Raw genomic sequence first — 20,946 nt, 5'->3', positions numbered from 1 at the left:
CTGTGAAACCATCATCTTCTCTTTTTTATGTGCACATAGTAGTATCCTGCTCATCGCTGGAATGATCTCAGCTGGTAAGAGCTTCCCCAGCTGTACCAGATAAATAACCCTGAACCTTTCTGCATACTGAAAAGAAAGTGTCTTCCCAAAAGAAAGTGTCTGTCTTCCCAACATAAAATCAGGTATGACCTCCACATGACAGTACTCTAGTATTTTTCTCTGTTGCACTTGTGACAAATTCTAATTATACATTTGCATGATTATTGGCCTGACTCCCACACTGCACTGCCAGCTCCTCAAGGGCAGGGAATGAGTATTTTATTCACCTCTTTATACCCAGAACTTAGCACAGAGCCAGGCAGATAACTGACTAATGCTACTGCTCCTAACACAGATGAATGACTAGAGCACAGAGAGGGGGAAACTGGCCCTAAATTAGGGTGGAGAGGAAAGGGGTGGATTGGGCAGGCCCTTGGGATTCACCCTTTAGGATTTTGGTTTGGGAACTGAAAAGCTTTGAGGACAAAACTGGTGAGGACAGGTTTTGGTTGGCTAAAAGGTAAACCAATCAGAGGGTAGGAAGGAACGCTAGGAGAACAGTCGGGAGGCTGCAGAGCTAGTACACCTGAGAGATGGCCACACATTGGACAAGGCTGGAGGTGGCAGGCTGGCAAGGAGTGGACAGTCTGAGGCACCTTCAGAGCACTTCAAGAACTGACATCATGACAAGTGCCAATATTTCACGGGGATAGATTTGGCATCAGAAAAAGAAATTCTTCATGACTTGCAACCTTGTTAAAAATTGTGAGACTATATAAAATAGGAACAAGTCACTGTAATCAGGGAACCTATAAAGTAAAAATTGGAATGCAACCTGGAAAAAGTCTACCCTCACAGAGGAGCCCCAGTTCTGAGAAATTTCACTCATTCTAGGCACATGAATCACCAATCATAAAATGACAGCTCCTGTGTATTAAATATTGGATGTGTACAATATTCAATCAAGACCACAAAGCACAGGGGCTAGGGCCTTTGCACCACCATATTGGTGACTTGACAGCACCATGGTTTATTGCTTTTAAGAAAAAAATAATAATATATTGTAAAATTTCTCTCCCACAATGTTACAGGAGGGAAAAAAAATCTTCTAATGCTTTTTCCCTAATCCTTAAAACATTCCTGAAAACCCTACTACTGCATATTTTTAAGTTCTAATGTGAGTAAGGCACAAGGCATTTGAGAACATAGAATGGTTTTTAGGCAGGGCAGGCAACTTACAGCCCTTGGCACTAGTAGCACTTTGGGGATCACCATCCAACATCCCCACTACGCTCTTGCGAGGCTCCTCTCCCTCCCTGTCCCTCAAGGCTGCCATGAGCACATCGGCCACTACTGGCAATGGTGGCCCAAGGAGCCTGCTCACTGGCGAGAAGAATGCAAAAGAAGTTTCCAGACTCTCATATTTGCATCATTTTTGCAGAAGCTTTGAGCAGTTATGCAGCCTATTTTCCCATATGTTAAGACAGTTTAGGATCAATACGCCTTCTCCCTATGCAGGTCTTACAGCAGTAAAGTAAGCACATGCACACTACAAAATGTTAAGGTGACACTCCACATTCATCAACAAAGACAAAAAAGTTAATGTGAGTTTCCTGTCTGAGATGAATGTTAGAGATGCACATATCTGAGTCAAATCATGATGGTCTAGTTATTTGCCATACTGACATATTAAATAAAGAATTTTTATTTGGTGGGGATACTCAAAAGACCCTAATACTATTTTTAACTACAGGTAATGTTCCTACTTAAACTACTTTAAGAACCTACTTTAAGAACTTCTGAAGAAAACCATTATTATTCTTATGTATGGGTCATATGTAACCCATACATGACTCATAAACTCAATATAAAATTAAGATTGTTTTTAAAGATAGATAAAGAAAAACAAAGAAAAGGAGAGAAGGAAAAAGGGAAGTAGACACGCAGGCAAGGAAGGTTTACTCATCGATGAAGTTTGGGAAACTGTACATAATCATACCCTACTTCCAGAATTCTGACCATTTTATAATGTTCAGAGTCTGGAAAGTCCTGCAGCATAGATACTTGCCTAGCTTTGCTTGATCCAGTAGTTCCCAAACTTATTTTGCCTCAGTACCTATCTTTTCCCCATATTCTGTTAATAGAAGACTCTTTGGACAACAATGCTTAAAGCTGAGGACTTGGGGGTTTTTGTGTGTGTGTTTGACAGTAATGCCTGCTCCCTCCTCGGACTCCCATGTGGTGGGAACCAGGGTGACACACAGCGAGGTTTGGGAACCACCGTATTAGCTTATATGGTTCCAAATCTACTTGCAGGGATGCTAGGCTGAGGTCAGAACCCCTACTAAATGAAGCATGAGAAGAAGGTAAAGCATCTTAAAAATTATAATGTAAGAAAAGTGAAGTAATTTAATCTACAGAATCACACACACCTTTTTCCAGTTCGTGTGTATGTACCCTACAAATAAAGACTTTATGAATCCAACAGTCTACTCAGGAACAAAGGGAGACTAAAATATTGATACAACTAAGAATCCATCTTGCATAAGGAGGGTTGTTAAATCAACATAATGTATAAAGCAGCTTATTAAAGCACAGTTCAATAACCTGGTAAGGAAAACTTACAACTCAAACAGACTAACTCACACCTCGTCTTTAACCAGTAACAGCCAATCATGAAAAAATATCTTGCAAAACCCTCCCACTCTTAAGAGAACCACCTAAGCAGCACATCAGACAGAATACATAGGTAACAAAGTTCCCTTATGCTACATGTACCTTAATTCAAAAATCACTGTTACACAGTAATTATTTTAAATGCTGAAATAGTAAAAGACTTTAAGAAGACCAAAATCTGAAGTTTTGCAGCAAATAAAAGCATCATAGTATGTGCTCCAACGGATTACTATGCAGTAAAACAAATTTCTTGAGGCAGAGTCTTCAACCGTTTCTCAACTTACAAGTTAATATTGGCTCCAGAAATTTAAAGAGATTCTGCAGAGGCTGGACAAGCAAGTTTACTCCAGGAATGACTTCATGATTATTTGTCTCAGAGCTCGAAGCACTTTTCACTGAAGCCATTAAGAACTGCCAGGCCCCAGAGAGAGCCAGATCATCCACAAAGGCACACTTGTGCCCAAGAATCAGCCATCCTCAGTGCTCCGGTGAATCTTGCCAGACGATACTCTGTGGGAGGAAGCTGAAAGTGGTCTGCCTGTCTCACTGCTGGGGCTGCGTTTCATGGTAGTAGTTTTACTATTTTCTTCTATTTTGTTGGAGTGTATTTTTTGTCCTCAAAATAGAAGCCCAACAGAGGCTATTAACAGCATTTTGCCTTCAAGTTCAAAAAGGGATCACTGTGAATGTCCCCTACCTTCTCGGGTGTCTCTACCTCACTTCATTCTTCTTTGCTGGGATGTAACTGCCTACAGGCCTTTTGCAGAGAAGCTAGGAAGTGACAGACGCCCAGGAGACTCTGGCATAAGGGCTGCAGAGGCTAAACAGCTCGTACCAAATTACCAAGAACCTCTTACAGACACACTCCTCTATACCACATATGGCCTAGCTGCCATCCTATTTGTGTAAAATACAGTCAATACCATGACACTAGGAATAACACTAGGGATTGGGAAAGGGCTGATGGGGGGGGCGGGGAGGGGGCTTTATTTTTTAAAAAATGTCAGCAAAACTCATTAGCAGTTTCTTATTAATGATGCCTCTACACTTTTCCTTGGAGAAACAGAAAATGCAGCCATGCATTCAGAAGAAACCAAAGCAGCACAATTCAAGGTTCTACAGAGGGGAGGCAGGTGTTCCAACTGTCTTAAGCTATTTAGCCTAATGAAGCAAATCAACATCCATTTATAGTTCTAGAACTTGGCTAGAAACTGGGTTTGCTCCCAATCCCAGTGCTAGCTACCACAATTTATCGATTCCTTGTTTTCAACTTAACCTGGGGAAATGGGGAATGAAACGAGAAGCAAAGATGATGGAATGAAAAAACAATTTAGTTAGGATCTAACTACCAAATACAAGAAAGAAAACACAGAAACACAAATTGCTCACCTGTAAACCCACTGACCAGGAATAATCACTGCTGAAATATTCATTTTAAAAATAATCGTACAGTAATATAGCATAGCACCTGGCATATAAATTCTCAGTGTATTTTAGCTACTATGATAACAATATTTTCTGATATTAAGCATATTGCATATCTGTTTTATGGCCTGCATTTTTCACTTAGCAATAATCATGAATTTTCATCAATATATACTACTGATGAATAGTACACTACATCAATATATACTACCCTATGGATAATACAGCTATAGAGATTCCATAATATAAACACACAGATTTCCTTCCCCATTCTCTATCATTTGACATTTAGGCAGGTTCCAACTTTTCACCACAAAAACTACTAAAGTGAACAATCTTGTACACAAGAGTTGGGTATTTATACATTTATTTTCTGCAGATGGATTCCTAACAACACAATTACAGGGAACAGAACTGCTCATCTCTAGAAGTGCTATAACAGCTAACACTCCCACCAACAAATGAGAACCCACATTCTTACACTCTTGCTAACTCAGAAAGTTATCATCCTTTTAATCTCTGCCAATCTAAACAAAAATGTCCTATTGCTATTTGATTTTCTTGATTATTACATTCATATCTTGGCCACTTGTAGTTCTTTATTATATTGCCTTTCCATATTCCTGTCTAATTTTTCTAACAGAGTGTTCCTATCTTCTTCTTACTAATTATTAAGAGCGTTTACATATTCCTTGGTTTGACATTGAAGGCTAGGACTCAAAATTAAAAATTCTTGGCAATTATTTACCAGTTCTAAAATCAGCTGGTATGGTTTCAAATCCTGACTCTGCCACTGAGACTGTGTAACTTTGGACAACTTACTTAACCTTTCTGTGCTTCAGTTTCCTCACCTGCCAAATGAGGACAGTAATTCTGCAACCTCACAGGGATGATGTGGGCAGTAAAATGAGTTACAACAGTGCCTACCCATGCTAGCCATTTTCATAATTAAGAAATTTTATTTTAAATTTGCAAGTTTACAATTTCATGAGGATATGCTTTCATTTAAGTTCTACTTTTACAAATTGAGATATTTTTAAGTAGAAATACTTGGATCAAATATATATGCATAGGACACTCCTTTTAAATATATAAATATGGATAAATAGACAAGAAACAGGAAGTATGTATTCATTCAGCAAACAGCAAATTGAATGTCCACTGTGGGACAGGCACTGGGGACACAATGAAGAATACAATGACAGGGTCCCTTTCTATACTCACTCTGGAGGATACCACCACGGAACAGGCGCCTGCAGACCAGTGGGCCACACACTACACTTGAGAGGTACAACACGCAGTTTTCATTCCACATGAAGGACATTTAACTCACACCAAAGGAGGGAAGGGTGAAGCTCCCCAAGCAAACATCAAGCTGAGACCTACAGAAGAGTAGTGATTAGTCAAGTATGAAATGGAAGAGGGAGGGAAATTTCCACAGAGAGGAAAGAGCATGGTACAAAGGCTCAAAGGCAGGCACACAGGATGGCACAATGGCAAGACGTCAAAGATCATCAATATAGCTGCAGCACAGAGCACACACAAACTCCTTAACAGGACTTACAAGGGATTTACACTGGGAGCCCTAAGAAGCCACTGAAGAGTTTTTACGCAGAGGAGCAATGATAGATTTGCTCTTTAGGAAGATCACTATAGCTACACTTAGATAATGAATCAGAGGGGGACATGACCAGAAATATAAAAAATCATGCCCATGACCATATTACCTCAGCTGTGGAACTGGGGGACACCAGAGGAGAGAGAAGGGAGGAGCTGAAATCAAGTGACTAGTGACTGGTCTGGGGTCTCACAGGTGCTCGGAATGGGGAAACCAGGAGGACATCTGAAGTCTCTGAGCTTCTAATTCTGAACACCTACTGATCATGTTCTACACAGCCTGCTGATGGATGAGCTTGCACCATTTTCTAAATTATTTCAAGAGCTGCTCTTGAATTATACCTCTACTTCCCTTCTGACCATCAGGCATAGGACACATAGATGACTCAGTGCTTCTCTAAACAAATGATCTTTCCTTTTATAAAATATAATCAAATCCCTTGTTACCAGCAGGAAACTCCTTAGTGGTCAGAAAACAGTCAAACATTTCCATAGTCAATGTGTGGAATATTTTGAACAATACAGATGATGCAGACTTTTGTCCTTGTAAGAATGTAGGAAAAAACAAGCTCAGTTTCTCCTACTGTAATCTCAAAATACCCAACATGGAATACTTCTGTAACCTCTGGTCACCAAAATGTGTGGGAATTTCTCCCCCAATCTGCCAGCAACCAATTTTGCAGACAATTCTTCATTGGACGCCAGCTGGGTATCCTCTGATTCAATTCAATTCTGACACTATCAACCTGGAGATGGTGTCAGACCCCACGCGTTGAGGGCTCAGTTCCCACAAGACGCCCCCAGCTGCAGATATTGCAAGCACAGGTTGTGGTTCTAAATCTGGGTTCCTACAACCCCCACCTTGGGTTCGAATAATTTGGGAAAACAGCTGACGGAACTTAGGGAAACACTTTATTTACATTTATCCACCTATTATAAAGATATTACAAGGGATACAGATGAACAACCAGATGGAAGAGACACACAGGGCAAGGTGAGAGAGAAATGGTGGGGAGATTCTTTGCCCCGTCCATCGCGCCATCCCCTAAGAACCTGCATGTGTTCAGCTATCTGAAAATCCTCCCAAATCCTGTGATGCTGGGTTTTTATGGAGGTTTCATTAAGTAGGCATGATTGATTATATCACAGGCCACTGGTGATCAACTTAACCTTCAGCCCGTTTTCCCTCTTCCGAGTATGGGGTGTGAGAGAAGTAGGAGGATTAAAAGTCTCAACCCTCTAAGCTCACCTTGGTCTTTCTGGTGACCCACCCCCATCCTGGAGCTATCCATGAGCCCCTAGCCACTAGTCACCTCATTAGCAGAGAAAAGACACTGATCACTCTGGAGATTCCAAGGGTTATGTAAGTTTTTTTGCCAGGAGACAGGGAGACCAAATATATATGTCACAATATCATCATCCTCAATAACACTGAATCTCTCAGTGAGAATACCCTTTACTTTATTCTTCTCTCAATCATATGGTTTAGTGAAGGAGAAAATCTCAGGGTAGTATCAGGATACCTACCACTTGTTTGTTAATCTTCGGTTTTTACAAAGGCAGAATAAACCTGAAACAGATTTACCCAAGCAAGAGTATCTAGGACTTATTTTAGTATAAGTGATAGTGCTTTTTGCATTTATGACAATGATTCAGTGATTTGTTTTTAGATTAGGTCAGTGTGATGGTTAATTAGTTGTGTCAACTAGGTTAAGGGACACCCATATAGGTGGTAAAACATTAATTCTCAGTGTGTCTGAAAGGATGTTTCAGGAAGAGATTATCGTCTGAGTCAGAATGAGCAAGCCTCATCCAACCCCTTGACGGCCTTGATAGAACAAAAAGGTGAATTTGCTGTCTTTTCTTAGGCTAGAACTCTCATCATCTGCTTTTACACGTCAGCACTCCAGATTCTTGAGCTGTTGGACTTGGGACTCTCATAAGCAGGCCCCGCCCTGTTCTTAGGCCGAGAATCACACCATTGACTGCCCTCGGTCTCAGGCCTTTGGGCTTGCACTGACTTACACCACTGGCTTTTCTGGTTCTCTCCAACTTGCAGAGGGCATTATCTCGGGACTTCGCAGCCTTCTTAACGACATGTGCCAATTCCCACAATGAATCCCCTCCCATATATCCATTCCATTGGTTCTGTTTTGCTGGAGAACCCTAACACAGTAATTTGAAGATGAATACAGATGCCCAAAAAGTCATGAAGATAAAACTGAATGATAAATCTTGGAAACAGTCAAATTACTTTACCATGATCATACAGAAAGAAAGTTCATTTGAGTCATTCACGGCAGCAACCAGCAGAAACAGCTTCATTGGACACTGTGGGCTTAGCCGCATTCTAGGCTTGACATCAGTGACTCACTGACTCCGTGCTGAACTGATGAACTTTGAGACAAAGGAACTATGAAAAACATTTTTTTCACAACCAACCATGCCCTCAACAACGTACAAGTAAGACTGGTCCTAATCTTTATGAACACTCTGTATGTGGATTTTTCCTGACACAAATGCACCCTTCTACTAATGATTAAAGACTTTTTTGTTGCTCAGCATCTCTAATCATCAGGGAAATGCAAATCAAAACCACAATGAGATATCACTTAACTCCAGTGAGCATGGCTTTTATCAAAAAGTCCCAAACAATAAATGTAGGTGTGGATGCAGAGACACAGGAACACTCACACACTGCTGGAGGGACTGCAAACTAGTACAAGCTCTATAGAAAGTAGTATGGAGATACTTCAAAGAACTAAAAGAACTATCATTTGACCCAGGGATCCCACTAACTCAGTATTTACCTAAAGGAAAAAAGGACATTCTACAAAAAAGACACCTGCACTCAAATGTTTATAGCAGCACAATTCACAATTGCAAAGATGTGGAAACAACCCAAGTGCCCATCAATACACGAGGGGATTAATAAAATGTGATATATATATACCATGGAGTACTACTCAGCCATTAAAAAAATGGTGAACTAGTACCTCTTGTATTAACTTGGATGGAGCTGGAGCCCATTCTTCTAAGTACACAGGAATGGAAAAACAATCACCACAGGTACTCACCATTAAACTGGAACTAATCTATCAACACCTATGTGTACATATGGAAATAACATTCATTGGAAATCAAGCAGGTGGGTGGGGGATGGGTAAAATCACACCTAACAGCTACAGTGCACACTATCTGGGGGATGGGCACAGTACAAAAGGAATTTATGTAACCAAATCGTTTATACCCCTATAATACTCAAATTTAAAAAGAAAAAGAAAAAAAACATAAAATAAAACCCATTAAAGATCTACTTGCTCTGATTAAATGGCACCATTTTAAAGGTTAAAAAATAAAGATTAATCCACCAATGAAATAATCTAACACAATTTACATAATCTACATAAGTTCCTATGAACATTAGTCCCTGCCTGCCCCCTCTCAGGTGGTAGTCTCTGACTTCTATCCCCCGTTGGAACCCCCATTCCTAAACCCTTATTTATCTCTGACCTGTTGGTTCCTCCTTTAGATGTTATAAAGGCCAAGCCAGCACATGTCTCATGATAGCAGTATAACTCACTGCTTCATAAAAGTAAAGCGGGTAACAGTCATCAAATTTAGACAAATAATTGATATAGAGATTTTATGATAAGCTTTCTGTTTAAGACACGCCCTTACATGTAAGGTGGTTTATGGTGAAAATGGATCAAAATGCTTTAATCTGTATACCTTGAGACACAGAAAGTTGCTGAAAGAACTTGTAAAAAAAATTAAATGCATCTTAATGATCACAAAATATTTGTTGAACAATTTAAGTTTTGTAAAGAATAAGAAGCTTTTCTAGCTTTTGTTGGAGCTAGGAAAAAGTAGTTTTCCAGGACTAGAACACACAGATAATGAGCACTACAGGTACCTCTCTGGAAAATCTGCACTGAGTAAAGATTTTAGATTTGTGAGCTTCAAAGGGCCTAAAGGTACACAGAGAATATTATTACTAGATGAGACGAATGGAAAGGAGCTTAATGGAGAACAAGTTTATGTTTGTTAAACTTAATTACAGCGTGCAACAGAAGACAGAACTCAAGTGCAAGGTTGAGCATAAGGACCTCTGGATAAAAACTATTAACTTTCATGAGTAAAATCTTGATAGAAGTGTTAATGATGAACAAAAACAGTTCCTTCAGTGTACAGAGATGGTGCAGGATGGCCACAGATGTAGCCACTTAAGTAGTTAAATAATGGTATAAATACAGCCACCAAGGCACTGCACGCAGCATTAACGCAACAGAAGAGGCACACCAGAGTCACCTCAAGTGAGCAGTATACGCAGAGAATGACAACAGTGAAAGGTGTACCCACCCTGGACACAAGTCCACAGGACACTGCGCCTTCAGGTTACTTACCACTCAGGCACAGAACCGGGGCTGACTATGCTCTCCCCAGCCAAGCTGCTCAACTGACATCCAGTCCTTAAAACATATCTCAGGGCGCCAGAACTCATCCTTTCCAAATTACATCTGCAGATGTAATTTGCAGATGTTACCCAGAAAACCATTCAGGGCTATGGATCCACAAATCCTGCCACAGAACTCGCAGCTAACACATCACAGGCAATGGCCCACTACTGCCCTCGCCCGGGTGCTTACACAACAGTCAAGTGTGCTGCTCAAATCTGCAAGCCTCAACAACTTAATGAACAAATTACCACGTAGCCATCTGATGCGCCCATACTAGGTAAGGTATGTCACTGTGTCTATGTTGGCATCAATTTTCCACAAACACAAAATCAGATGCAGAGTTAACAGCCAACTACTCTACTCTCACTGGCAAAAATCCCTAGCACACTGTTGGAGGCTAGTAATTCAAAAACAACTTCGCAGAGCTACAGTCTCTCCATTCCAATGTGAATGAAGCTCTCACTGAACTACCGACCAGCTCACCAAGCTAAGAGGCAGCTCAGAAACACTTAACAGTACCATTATTTAAAACTCATCAGGGACACAGAATAAACTGTTTCCCCAAAGGAAAAAAACACCTAAATATCAAAAAGCATAAGCATTGTAGGAAAAAAAAAAACTATAAAATATAAACTGTATGTAAAAAGGCAAATGGAACATTAAACCTTATGTAATAAGATTCAGCAAACCAGACTTAAATTTCACACGTGTATGTGTTTATGATGTGCATGTATATGTGCATATGCACACATACAAGCACACATATAAATATATGGACACACATAGATTAATTAAAAGTTAGTTAATTATAGATACAAGTGATGGCAAAAACTTCCAACTTTCAACCAAAACCCACTTTTACATTCTGAGCACATGGCGGGCGCCTGCCTTCTTCCTTTGCACTGAAATTGCCATGGATTGGCCATGTTACAGGTTCTAGCTAACTGAACATAAACAGAAGCAACTGTTCTTTCTATCGGTTTTCTGCTGTTGTATAACAAATTATCACAAAATTAGCAGCTTAAAATAATGCCCATTATTATCTCACAGTTCTACAAATCAGAAGTCTAGGCCAGCTTGACTGGGCTCTCTGTTCAGGGTCTCACAAGGCCAAAATCAAGGTATTGGCTAAACCAGGCTCCTATCTGGAAGCTCTGGGGAAGAATCCCTTCCACTAAGGTTGCTGGCAGAATCCAATTATTTAAGTCTATGGGTCCAAGGTCCCTATTTTCCTTGATGGCTGTCATCTGAGAGCTGCTCCCTGCTCCTAGAAGCTGCCTGCACTCCTCCTCACATGGCCCCTCCATCTTTCAAGCAAAAATAGCACATCCAGTGCTGCTCATACTTTCAATCTTTCTGATTTCTCCTTCTGCTACCAGCCAGAGAGATATCTGCTTTCAAAGGGCTCATGAGATTAATGCGATCACATAATCTCCCTTTTGCCTTATAAAGTTGCAATCTCGAGAGTGATATATTCTGCAATTAAAGGTTGTACTCACACTCAACCAGAAAGGGACTATACCAAATCAAGAGTCACTGAAGGTCTTAGCATTCTGCCTACCACCTTCCTCTTCCAGCCTGGCCCACGAATATCTCCCATGTTTGTCCAAACATACTTCTTCCCTTTGTTAACCTTGAAAACCATGTGTTAAAGATGGAGGAACCCGTCCAGAGTCATCCTGAATCCCTGAAGCAAATAACAGGAAATAAGAACGAAAGGGCTTTGAGCAACAAAGTACCATTAAGACTTCTTGGTTAAACCATAGTATTAGGCCCTCTTGCAAAGTTCAGATTAACATAGCCAAGTCTCATTTTCTACTGGTTGGAAATGAGGCCTAAAAAAGAATTTCTATTGTAGTAATTGGCATATGAAGCTGACAGGAAGAAAACAGATGAGAAGACTGCTAAGTTTCTGAAGGAATTTTATAACCCAAATCAGCTATGAGTAGTCAAAAGCCTGTGACAATAAAACAATCCCCAAATATAAACAAACAGGAACTTGACTAAGTTATGCAGTTCCCAAAGAATCTGTCACTCATTAGACTTAGCCAAATGTAAGAAAGAACAAAAGAGTTCTTCCCAAATTGCAGACCACTGTGCAAAATCAAGGAACTTCCTCTACTGTCTGGCTGGAGACATTCAGGGCACCTTGCATCACTGTTATGGGCAATGACTGCCCTGACTCCGGTTTGTTCCTTTCCAAAATGGGAGCGTTCACTGGGACAATATTTCTGGTATATTTAGAAGTATAGGCAAACTATCTGTTTTATGTGCCTAATAAGCATTATACCTTGATGTTGAGGTATCTTAGCATTATAAAACTGCTACAGTTAGTATCCATGGGGAAAATTCAGTTTGAAGTATAAGATACTTCTATTTCTTTCACATATCATAATTCAAAAGAGGCCATAAAATACTTCCTAGAGGTCCTTCAGCAGCCTAAGCATCTAAGCAAACCTGCTAGGAGTGAGGGGGTTCTGCTCAAGTATTAAAGACAGCTTCTCCACACTCTCCCATACCACCTATAAATGGACCCAGGGGATGGGGGAGGCAGATTAGAGTAGAGCAGGTACATCATCACATCGGAATTTAGAAGTTGTACTAACTGTAAATTCTTCATAAAATCATTTCCTGAAGTATGAGACATCATACTTCATAAAATTATTATGAAGTATCTGTAAAGTCTTCATAAAATTATTTCCTGAAGTATGAGACATCAGCTAATGATTTAGTATCGCATGGAAATAGTTTGTTGATAGTCTGCAAAAGACTTCACGGGGTCTCCCAATCATGACATTTTAATAAGTACAGCTATAGCCCTCAGTCTTTATTGTCCATTACAGACCATATAAATCACTCTTAAGCAGCGATCCCCAACCTTTTTGGCACCACGGACTGGTTTCCTGGAGACAATTTTTCCACAGACTGGGGTTGGGTGGGGTGTCGTGGGTCCAGGTGTGGCTCAGGCAGTGAGTGATGGGTGGCCTGTTTCCCAACAGGCCAGGGACTGGTCCTGGGCCACAGCCCAGGGATCGGGGACTGCAGCTTTTAACTATTTGGCCACCTACAGTTATGAGGGAAATGAAATCCAAACCAAAAAACATTGAGAAGGGTTCTACCATAAAATTTTAAAGCTTCGCATTGTCTCCTGCTGCCTCGACGTCCCCATGCACCCAGGTGACCAGGTACACAGTATGACAAGGTTGAGCCCTCTGACTTCCCAACCACCACAGGTCTCTCTATTGGCTCCCACCTGTTTCCCAGCTTGCTCAAATGAGTCTGCTACCGTGGTGCTCCCTGCTTCATGTCCCCACATCCCCTCTTGGTGGACAGCGATTCTGTAACCATAGTGAACACAATAAACTTTGTTTCCTTGAGCCTTTCCTAGGTCCCCTCTTGTGGCACCTGATAGACCATCACATAAAAGAACAAGGGTATAAAGGATTAAAAGAACAAAAAAGAATAAAGGAAAAGTCACGGAATCTGCTGATGGCTGACCCACTTAGCCATTTAGGGTCTTGCCTATCTGGCCTTAAATGCAGAAGGACTGCTAATCCCTAGAAAGTCCCACCAGGTATCCACTTTAAACCTTGCAGTGGTTCTTAAACTCCAGTCCTCACTCAGCTGTCATTATTCATTTGTCAGTGGGTCTCACCCTTCCCTCTCCACTTCCTCAAGCTACCACTGTAAAGAATGCCCTGGGCTTGCCTGGCGCCCTGCGACTCCGCATACAGCACAAGCAGCTTGGCAGAATGGAATGTGCTGTGCAAGCTTTAGCCCTTCCTTCTCTGAATATCAAACCTCTCCCTCCCACAGTGACATCTGTCCTCAAAACAATCATCAATTGCTCCAACCAATTCCTGCCATTTTCTAGGATAGCTCTAATTAATTTGGAAGATACTTTAAAATTTTCCAAACAGGCTAAAACAAAAATTCACATAAAGTCAATTTAAAATATTAAAGAATCACTGTGGGGAGGGAAAAGATTGCAAAAATATAAATGTGTCAACAAAAATTTCAATCGAGGAATCTCAGTCTTGAGGGAAATCATTTTTAGTTTCCACTTTCCTTCCTACACCCCAAGGTCCATGTGCCAGTGTATCAATGAGTTAGAGCTCATTAACCTTTTGTTTTACATGGTTCAAGTGATACTTATTATGCAAGCATGGCACTCTCATAAGCATTGTCTTATTCAATCCTGACACCTCTAGAAAGGATCTTCTTATATTTGATTGTCCCTGAAATTAATTCAGAGAAGGTTGCATTTTGATCAGACATCCCACAGTCCAGTAACAGAATAGTTATTATAAGAACCACCCCATTATCTCCTGATGACATGACCAATTTCTTACACTGCATTTTCCTTTTTAAGGGGAGGGGAAGCAATTAGAAATTCCTTTAAGAAGCTGGAGAAAGGCAAAGGACCCTCTCTTCAGAAAAATGCACATATAAAATGTGACTTATAATTTTAAAAAGTACATAGGCCCACACAGCCTATTACAGACTATCGGCTAAGAACCTGACAAAGGGTACAAGTACACTGTGTCAAGCAATAACCCACACTCAAGATTTTCAAGGCAGCAGAGATGTTACTGCTTAGACCAGGCAATTAAAAAACTGAGAACTTCACTCAGATAAAGCCATATCTAATTATATATTTAATTAAATACCATAATAAGTTTAACATCTCACCAAATCAACAAATGCATGAAAAGATTTATGTAATGTTCTCCTGAGCAAAGCAGCTATATAAAATACTGTATTTTGAATGTCATGAAAGTATGAAGAAATTAGTTAAAACAGAAAGGCATGGAACACCAATGTAATTAAATTTTCCCAGTTAAAGAATCGGAGTGTGACAGTAAGCACATACCAGACTGTATCATAATACACAGCCTACCCAAATGTGTTTTATCATTCAAAAAAGAAAAAAAAAAAATCAAGCCAGGCATGGTGGATGCATACCTGTAATCCCAGCTACTCAGGAGGCCGAGGCAAGAGGATTACCTGAACCCAGGAGTCTGACATTGCAGTGAGCTATGATCATGCCCTTTGCACTCCAGCCTGGGTGACAGAGCAAGACCCTGTCTCTTTGGGAGGAAAAAAAGAAGACAGAAAACATAGTCTATATTGGGTATATTTCTGTCTTAGCCTTTTTGGGCTACTATAACAAACTATCATAGCATAGGTAATTTATAAATACAAATTTGTCTCTCATAGCTCTGGAGGCTGGAAGTACAAAATCAAAACGCTAGTAAATTTCATGTCTGATGAAGGCTTGCTCTCTGCTTCAATGAGAGTGCCGTGCTGCCATACCCTAAAGCGGTGGAAGGGGCAGGTGCTCCCTTCAACCTCTTTTATAAGGTCATTAATCCCATTCATGAAGGCAGGGCCTTCAGGACTTAATCACCCCCTAAAAGCCCCACCTCTTAACGGTATCACTGGCAATTAACTTTCAACATATGAATTTCAGGGGGACACATTCAGGCCTCAGCAATATGTTAACCAAACTCATTTAAAAAGAAAGCATATCCCATTGAATGCAATAGAAAGTTACATATTATTTACAGACTGAATTGTCCTCTTAGATGGTGAATCAAATATAATAGAAGAATACTACGGCGAATCATTTTATATAAATAATGACTGTTAACAAGTCAAATTGTGTCCCCTGTCAAAATTTATATGTTTAAGTCCCAACCCCTGGTACCTCAGAATGCGACCTTATTTGGAAATAAGTAATTATTCTTGTAATGCCCCTGAGATAAGGACATACTGGAGGCAGGTGGGCCCCTAATCCAATATGCCTGGTATCCTTGTAAAATGGGGAAATTTGAACACAGATACACACACAGGGAGAATGCCATCGGAACATGAAGGCAGAGATCAGGTGACCCCTCTATAAGCCAAGGAAGACCAACAAAGCACAGAAGCCAGGACAGTGGCCTGGAATAGCTCCGGCCTAGTGCAGGGGAACATGCTGATCTCAGATTTTCAGCATCCTTGTCTCAAGAAGTGTGAGACAATACTTGTGTGTTGTTGAAGCCAGTCGGTTCGTGGTACTTTGTTACAGCAGCTCTAGCAAACTAAACCAATGACATAACACATTTTACTCTCTAACAGACTTTCACATGTTACCATAAAGCAAAACATGTCCACAATCAAATGCATTATAGAGTGAAATTTTAAAAGCCATACATTTTGTAAGAGCATCACATTCCTTGGAACCAAAGTTATTTTTACCTAAGTTGCTGTCAGTTAAAGTGAAAAAAAAAAAAAACTGACATTACTTTTGTAAAATAAAATCTCAATATGAATAAAATTTACTAAATGTAGAGTAATTCATGCTCATTTGCCCTATTTTACAGTAAAAAAAAAAGAATACCTTGTTTATTCTGATTGCATGGTAAATACACCATTGTGAGCAATAAAATAATAAAGTACATTAAAATAAATGATCAATGTTTGCTATTTTAATATACTTACATAGTGAAAATATTTTCTCCTATAATAAATTTTATTTGGCAAAACCATTTTTTTCACCTCCAAATAGTAAAGATATTGAAAATAACTGTCAGCAAGAAGGTAGAAATACTCAGTTCTAATATGAGAACAGTTCTGACACACATAATCAAACATTCCCAATCAGTGGTGCAAACACTAAAGGTATACTGCTTTTATTAACACAAATGTCACTCCTCCTTAACATAAGCAAAAAAGCTCAATTCCATAGAAAGAAGAGAAATGTTTTCCTGAAAAGCAGCCTTCTACTTATAAACATAGGCTGTATAATCTAGCATGTCAGTTCTCCAAAAGAAGTAATACTAGGTCTAAAACCTTCCTCTGCAGATAACGTAATGGACCTGTACGGGGGAAATGGCTGCAAAAGTAGGACATGACTATTTCCCTAATTCTCTGTCACATGCAAACGTTAACACCAGCTTTACATGCCCTCCAAATACACATAGGTGCACAGGAGAGTAATCTTTGGCTTTGGCTTTCTAAGACTGTGCTACAGTAAGTTATGGATAAGAGAATATGTGTTGCTTTGCCTTTAAAATAAAAGGTTTTTCAGTTTAAGAAAAAAATGATGAATTGATTCTTCACCTGGATTCAGTGTGATACATAGTGATCTTATCTCATCACAAGCAGACCTTCTCCAACCATTTAAGATGTTCTTTCCTGACATAATTCAGATTTTTAATTTCAAACTTAAGAGCTACATACAACTTCAGGATTTAGCTGATTATTCTGCAAATGAGCAAAGCTAAAAAAAAGTCTAGCTTGGATAATTCCCTCTGTCTCATTACTACTAGTATAAGGGACAGTATCTTATGTTAATAAAATTATCTTCAATGTTAGTAGCGATCATCTATATAACACATTTTATGTGTGTTCTACAAACTCATTTATCCTCACATCAACCCTAAGAAATAGGTATTATATTCATTTTGGCAAGGACAGATTCAGAAGTTAAATCACTCACTCAAGGTCAGAGACAGCAGAGGTGGGATTCAAACCTTAGCCCTTCCCACTCCAAAGCCAAGGCTCACTAATTGCCTTATTAGGGCACCATGCTTTGCAAGGGAAATCTTCAATATCAAAACGGAAGAGAGATGTTGTGTTGGGAAACGCAGTGCTGAGGTCTGCTTTCGAGAAGTGACCAGTACCCCAAATTAAAAAAAAAAAAAATGTTAGTAACACCGAAGAAGTCCTGCCAAAGAATTCCTGGGCAGCACACACACTGATTCTTTAAACCTGAAGGAACTTGAAATATAAAGTTAGTAGAGGCCTTCCAAATTCCACCAACAAACAATGCACTTGTATTTACAAACATTTCTGGCAGAGAGGTCACAGAAAGCTCCAATTAGAAAAGCAAAATAATTACATTAAGGGACGTTTATAGCCAAAATAGTCTTACTTTTCTTGATTTCCTAAACTGACATACATAACTAATTTTATCAAGTCAAGTCTATGGTGATAGAGATGACGCACAGGCACATACACACACACACACACAGCCCCCACACACGAGATGAATGTCACGCTGCATCTGTCCCCCTAGCTTAACGAAGATTCTGTAAAAGTACAGCCCTCATCTTTTCTGGATGTGGTTTATAATAGAGCTGTTATTGTGGTAGCCTGGGAAAAACCTCAGTACTTCCAAGAAATTATGAGAAAGCTCACCGTTCATTAATGCAAAGCTATGAAAAAATACTTAAGGCTCAATTATGCAAAATGTTTAAAGGTGAGCCAATAAAATCCTTAAAGCTCCCTTAAACTTGAACCTGTTTAAGAATTTAAAAAAAAAAAATAGTAATCACACACATTATATAAGAAATAGGTCACAGCACAAGTATTCATTTATTTTTCGCTATGTAAAATTCTTCAGCTGAGCCCAATGAGATTTAAATTATTAGCACCTGACTTAATCAGTTTTATTATAATCACTGCTCATTAACCCCATAAAGAAAAACGGGGCACATGCAAGATGTAAAAGGCTCACTAAAAATAACACTTTAAAATACATGATGATTTTAAGTCTTCAACACTGTGGTTATGCCAAGGCAGCAAAACCCATGGGGAATCTTTAAAGACACGCAGACTGCTGGTCAAGCCATGGCCTCGGAGGAGTTTCGCGACCTCAAAGGAGTTCTCCCGGGAAAAGTTAAGGCCCGCGCTTCCCCGAGGAAGCCCCCACTCTGCCACCCCTCCGGAGCCGGAGGACGCGGGGAAGGAGAGATTCCGACCACGGTGGGGGTTGTGCGGGGCGGGGGAAGAGCGCAGAGCGCGGGCATCTCCGCAGCCACCCCCAGTGCGGGACGCCGCTCGTGCCAGCACATCCCGGGACAGCCCGGCGCACCGGCACCGCAAGGTCACCCGGGAAGCGGCGACTTTACATAATCTCCCGCCGCGCCGCCCGGGCACCTGCGCGCCGCGGCGGCAGCGCAGCCACGGTCCCTTCTCGCAGCGCCGGCGCGAGGCGGTGCGGGGGCGGCGAACCCGGAGCCCCGGAGGGACGCCCAGGACCCGCGGGCGCCCGCAACGCCGCACCGAGCCCGGGGCGGGGGACGGAGGGCGGGCACCCGGCGCGCAGGGATGCCCGGAGCCGCGGCCGAGGCGGGGCGCGGTCGGCGCGGGCGAGGCGCCGGGCCGGGGTCCCCAAGCTCCCGCCGGGCGGCAAACGCCGAGCGACCCCCTCGCAGCTCCGCCTGGGACCGCTCCGCGACACACCTGTCACGCGCCTTACCTGAGTGGCTTTGTGGAATTGCTTCTTGAGCCCGGCCACCGACATGGTGCAGGCGGACGCGCGGGCGCTGCGAGAGCAGAGAGGACGCGGCGGCGGGGCCGGACAGGGAGCCGAGCGGGGCGGCGCGCTCGCCGGGCCGCCACTCGTCGTGCCGCCGCCGGGGCTGTGAGCGCGGGGGCGCGGGGCCGAGCGGGACGCGGGCTGGTGCGGAGAGACACCCTGACGTCAGGGGCGGGTGATGCGGCCTCTTAAAGGGGACGCGGGAAGCCCCGCCCCGAGCGCGGGGCTGGCGGGGCAGGTGCGGCGGCGCGCTGTGCCTGCGCGCCGGGGCCCGCTGAGGGACGGGGCTCCTTGGCACCTGCGGGCGGCTCCCTGGCCAGCGGGCCAAGGGCGTCCAGGAGGTGTCTGTCGTTCGTGACCCCGCGGGCTGCGGACGGGTCGCTGCAGCTGGGCTGTGCAGGCACAGTCACGACTCAGGTGACACGCAGGAATTCCAGGTAGCCAAGGCGGCTCTGCCTGCAAACGGCCCTCCTGCCCTTTGAGCTTTGCTTCGTGCAGCCTGAAAAGGAGGAGTGGCGTTCTGTCTGGGGTAATGAATAAATCATTGCTCCTTCCATGCCTTGCCCGTGTGGTTGGTCACAGAAAACATTTCTCCGCCCTGGTTTCAATATCCCTTACGCCTATATTACATTATGGAGAGCCACCAATGCTACCACCACCACCACCACCCCACCACCACCCCAGGTCTGATAAAATTTAACGACTGAAAAAGAAAAAGAACCTTTAAACCTGGACAGGTAAATAGAATTGAATTGCGGTGTTACTACAGTAATGCCACTTAATCCTCTGTTTACAAAAATGAAAAGATCCAAATGTGAACTTGGCGTTCGTGAAATTATGTTAGTGGATTTAGGGTTTCCAATCTAAAATAATCATGTGAAAAAGCATGATACTAAGCTATACAAATACTACATATGTAACCAAATATATATGGCTGGCTAAAGTGAAACTGACAGAATTAGGTGAGCTGGGAGCGCAGCAGCACTAGATGTCTTCCGTGCTGTGATAATCAGCCACTTCCTCTGGTTTTTCTAGGACTGAGTTCTAGGGAAAGAACTTGAACGCTGTCGCCATACAGGGGCCAAAGCAATAAGGAGGAGAAACCAGATTTAAAGAAGCCAAGATGGGGGAAATTGCCAAAGATGAGTAAAGAGACATCATGGCAGAATGGGAGTTTCTAGAAATACCTCTCCTGTTTCCACAGCCCCTGGTGCCTGGTGGGAACCACAAAGCTACCCCCACCCTCCTAGCCACAGTTGCTGGGGCACAGAATGAACATCTAATACAAGGGGGTCCTATCCATTGGCAGGGCTACCAGTCATAGAGCCTCTTGATCATGTGAACGGACACTCGTAAAGGCAGAGCCAAGCAGTAGTGGACGCTGGAGCGGCAGAGCACAGGACACCGAACCCAGGCTGC

General features: G+C 42.0%; 1 protein-coding gene across 2 annotated transcripts in view; it reads right to left on the bottom strand.

Moving 5' to 3' along the window:
* The window catches only part of SH3GL2 (SH3 domain containing GRB2 like 2, endophilin A1), a 211,436-nt gene extending 191,745 nt beyond the window's left edge, over positions 1–19,691 (bottom strand). The window contains exon 1 of one of the 2 annotated variants that reach the window (XM_012769701.3): positions 19,468–19,691. In XM_012769701.3, the coding sequence (XP_012625155.1) occupies positions 19,468–19,512 (45 nt within the window). In that variant the 5' untranslated portion in view covers positions 19,513–19,691. The remainder of the gene's footprint in view (positions 1–19,467) is intronic. The other variant, XM_076008768.1, reaches the window with a different exon arrangement.
* Between the last annotated feature and the right edge of the window lie 1,255 nt (positions 19,692–20,946).

The sequence above is a fragment of the Microcebus murinus genome, chromosome 12, assembly GCF_040939455.1.
Source record: "Microcebus murinus isolate Inina chromosome 12, M.murinus_Inina_mat1.0, whole genome shotgun sequence".
NCBI lineage: Eukaryota > Metazoa > Chordata > Mammalia > Primates > Cheirogaleidae > Microcebus > Microcebus murinus.
This window is presented reverse-complemented; position numbering and strand designations above follow the sequence as displayed.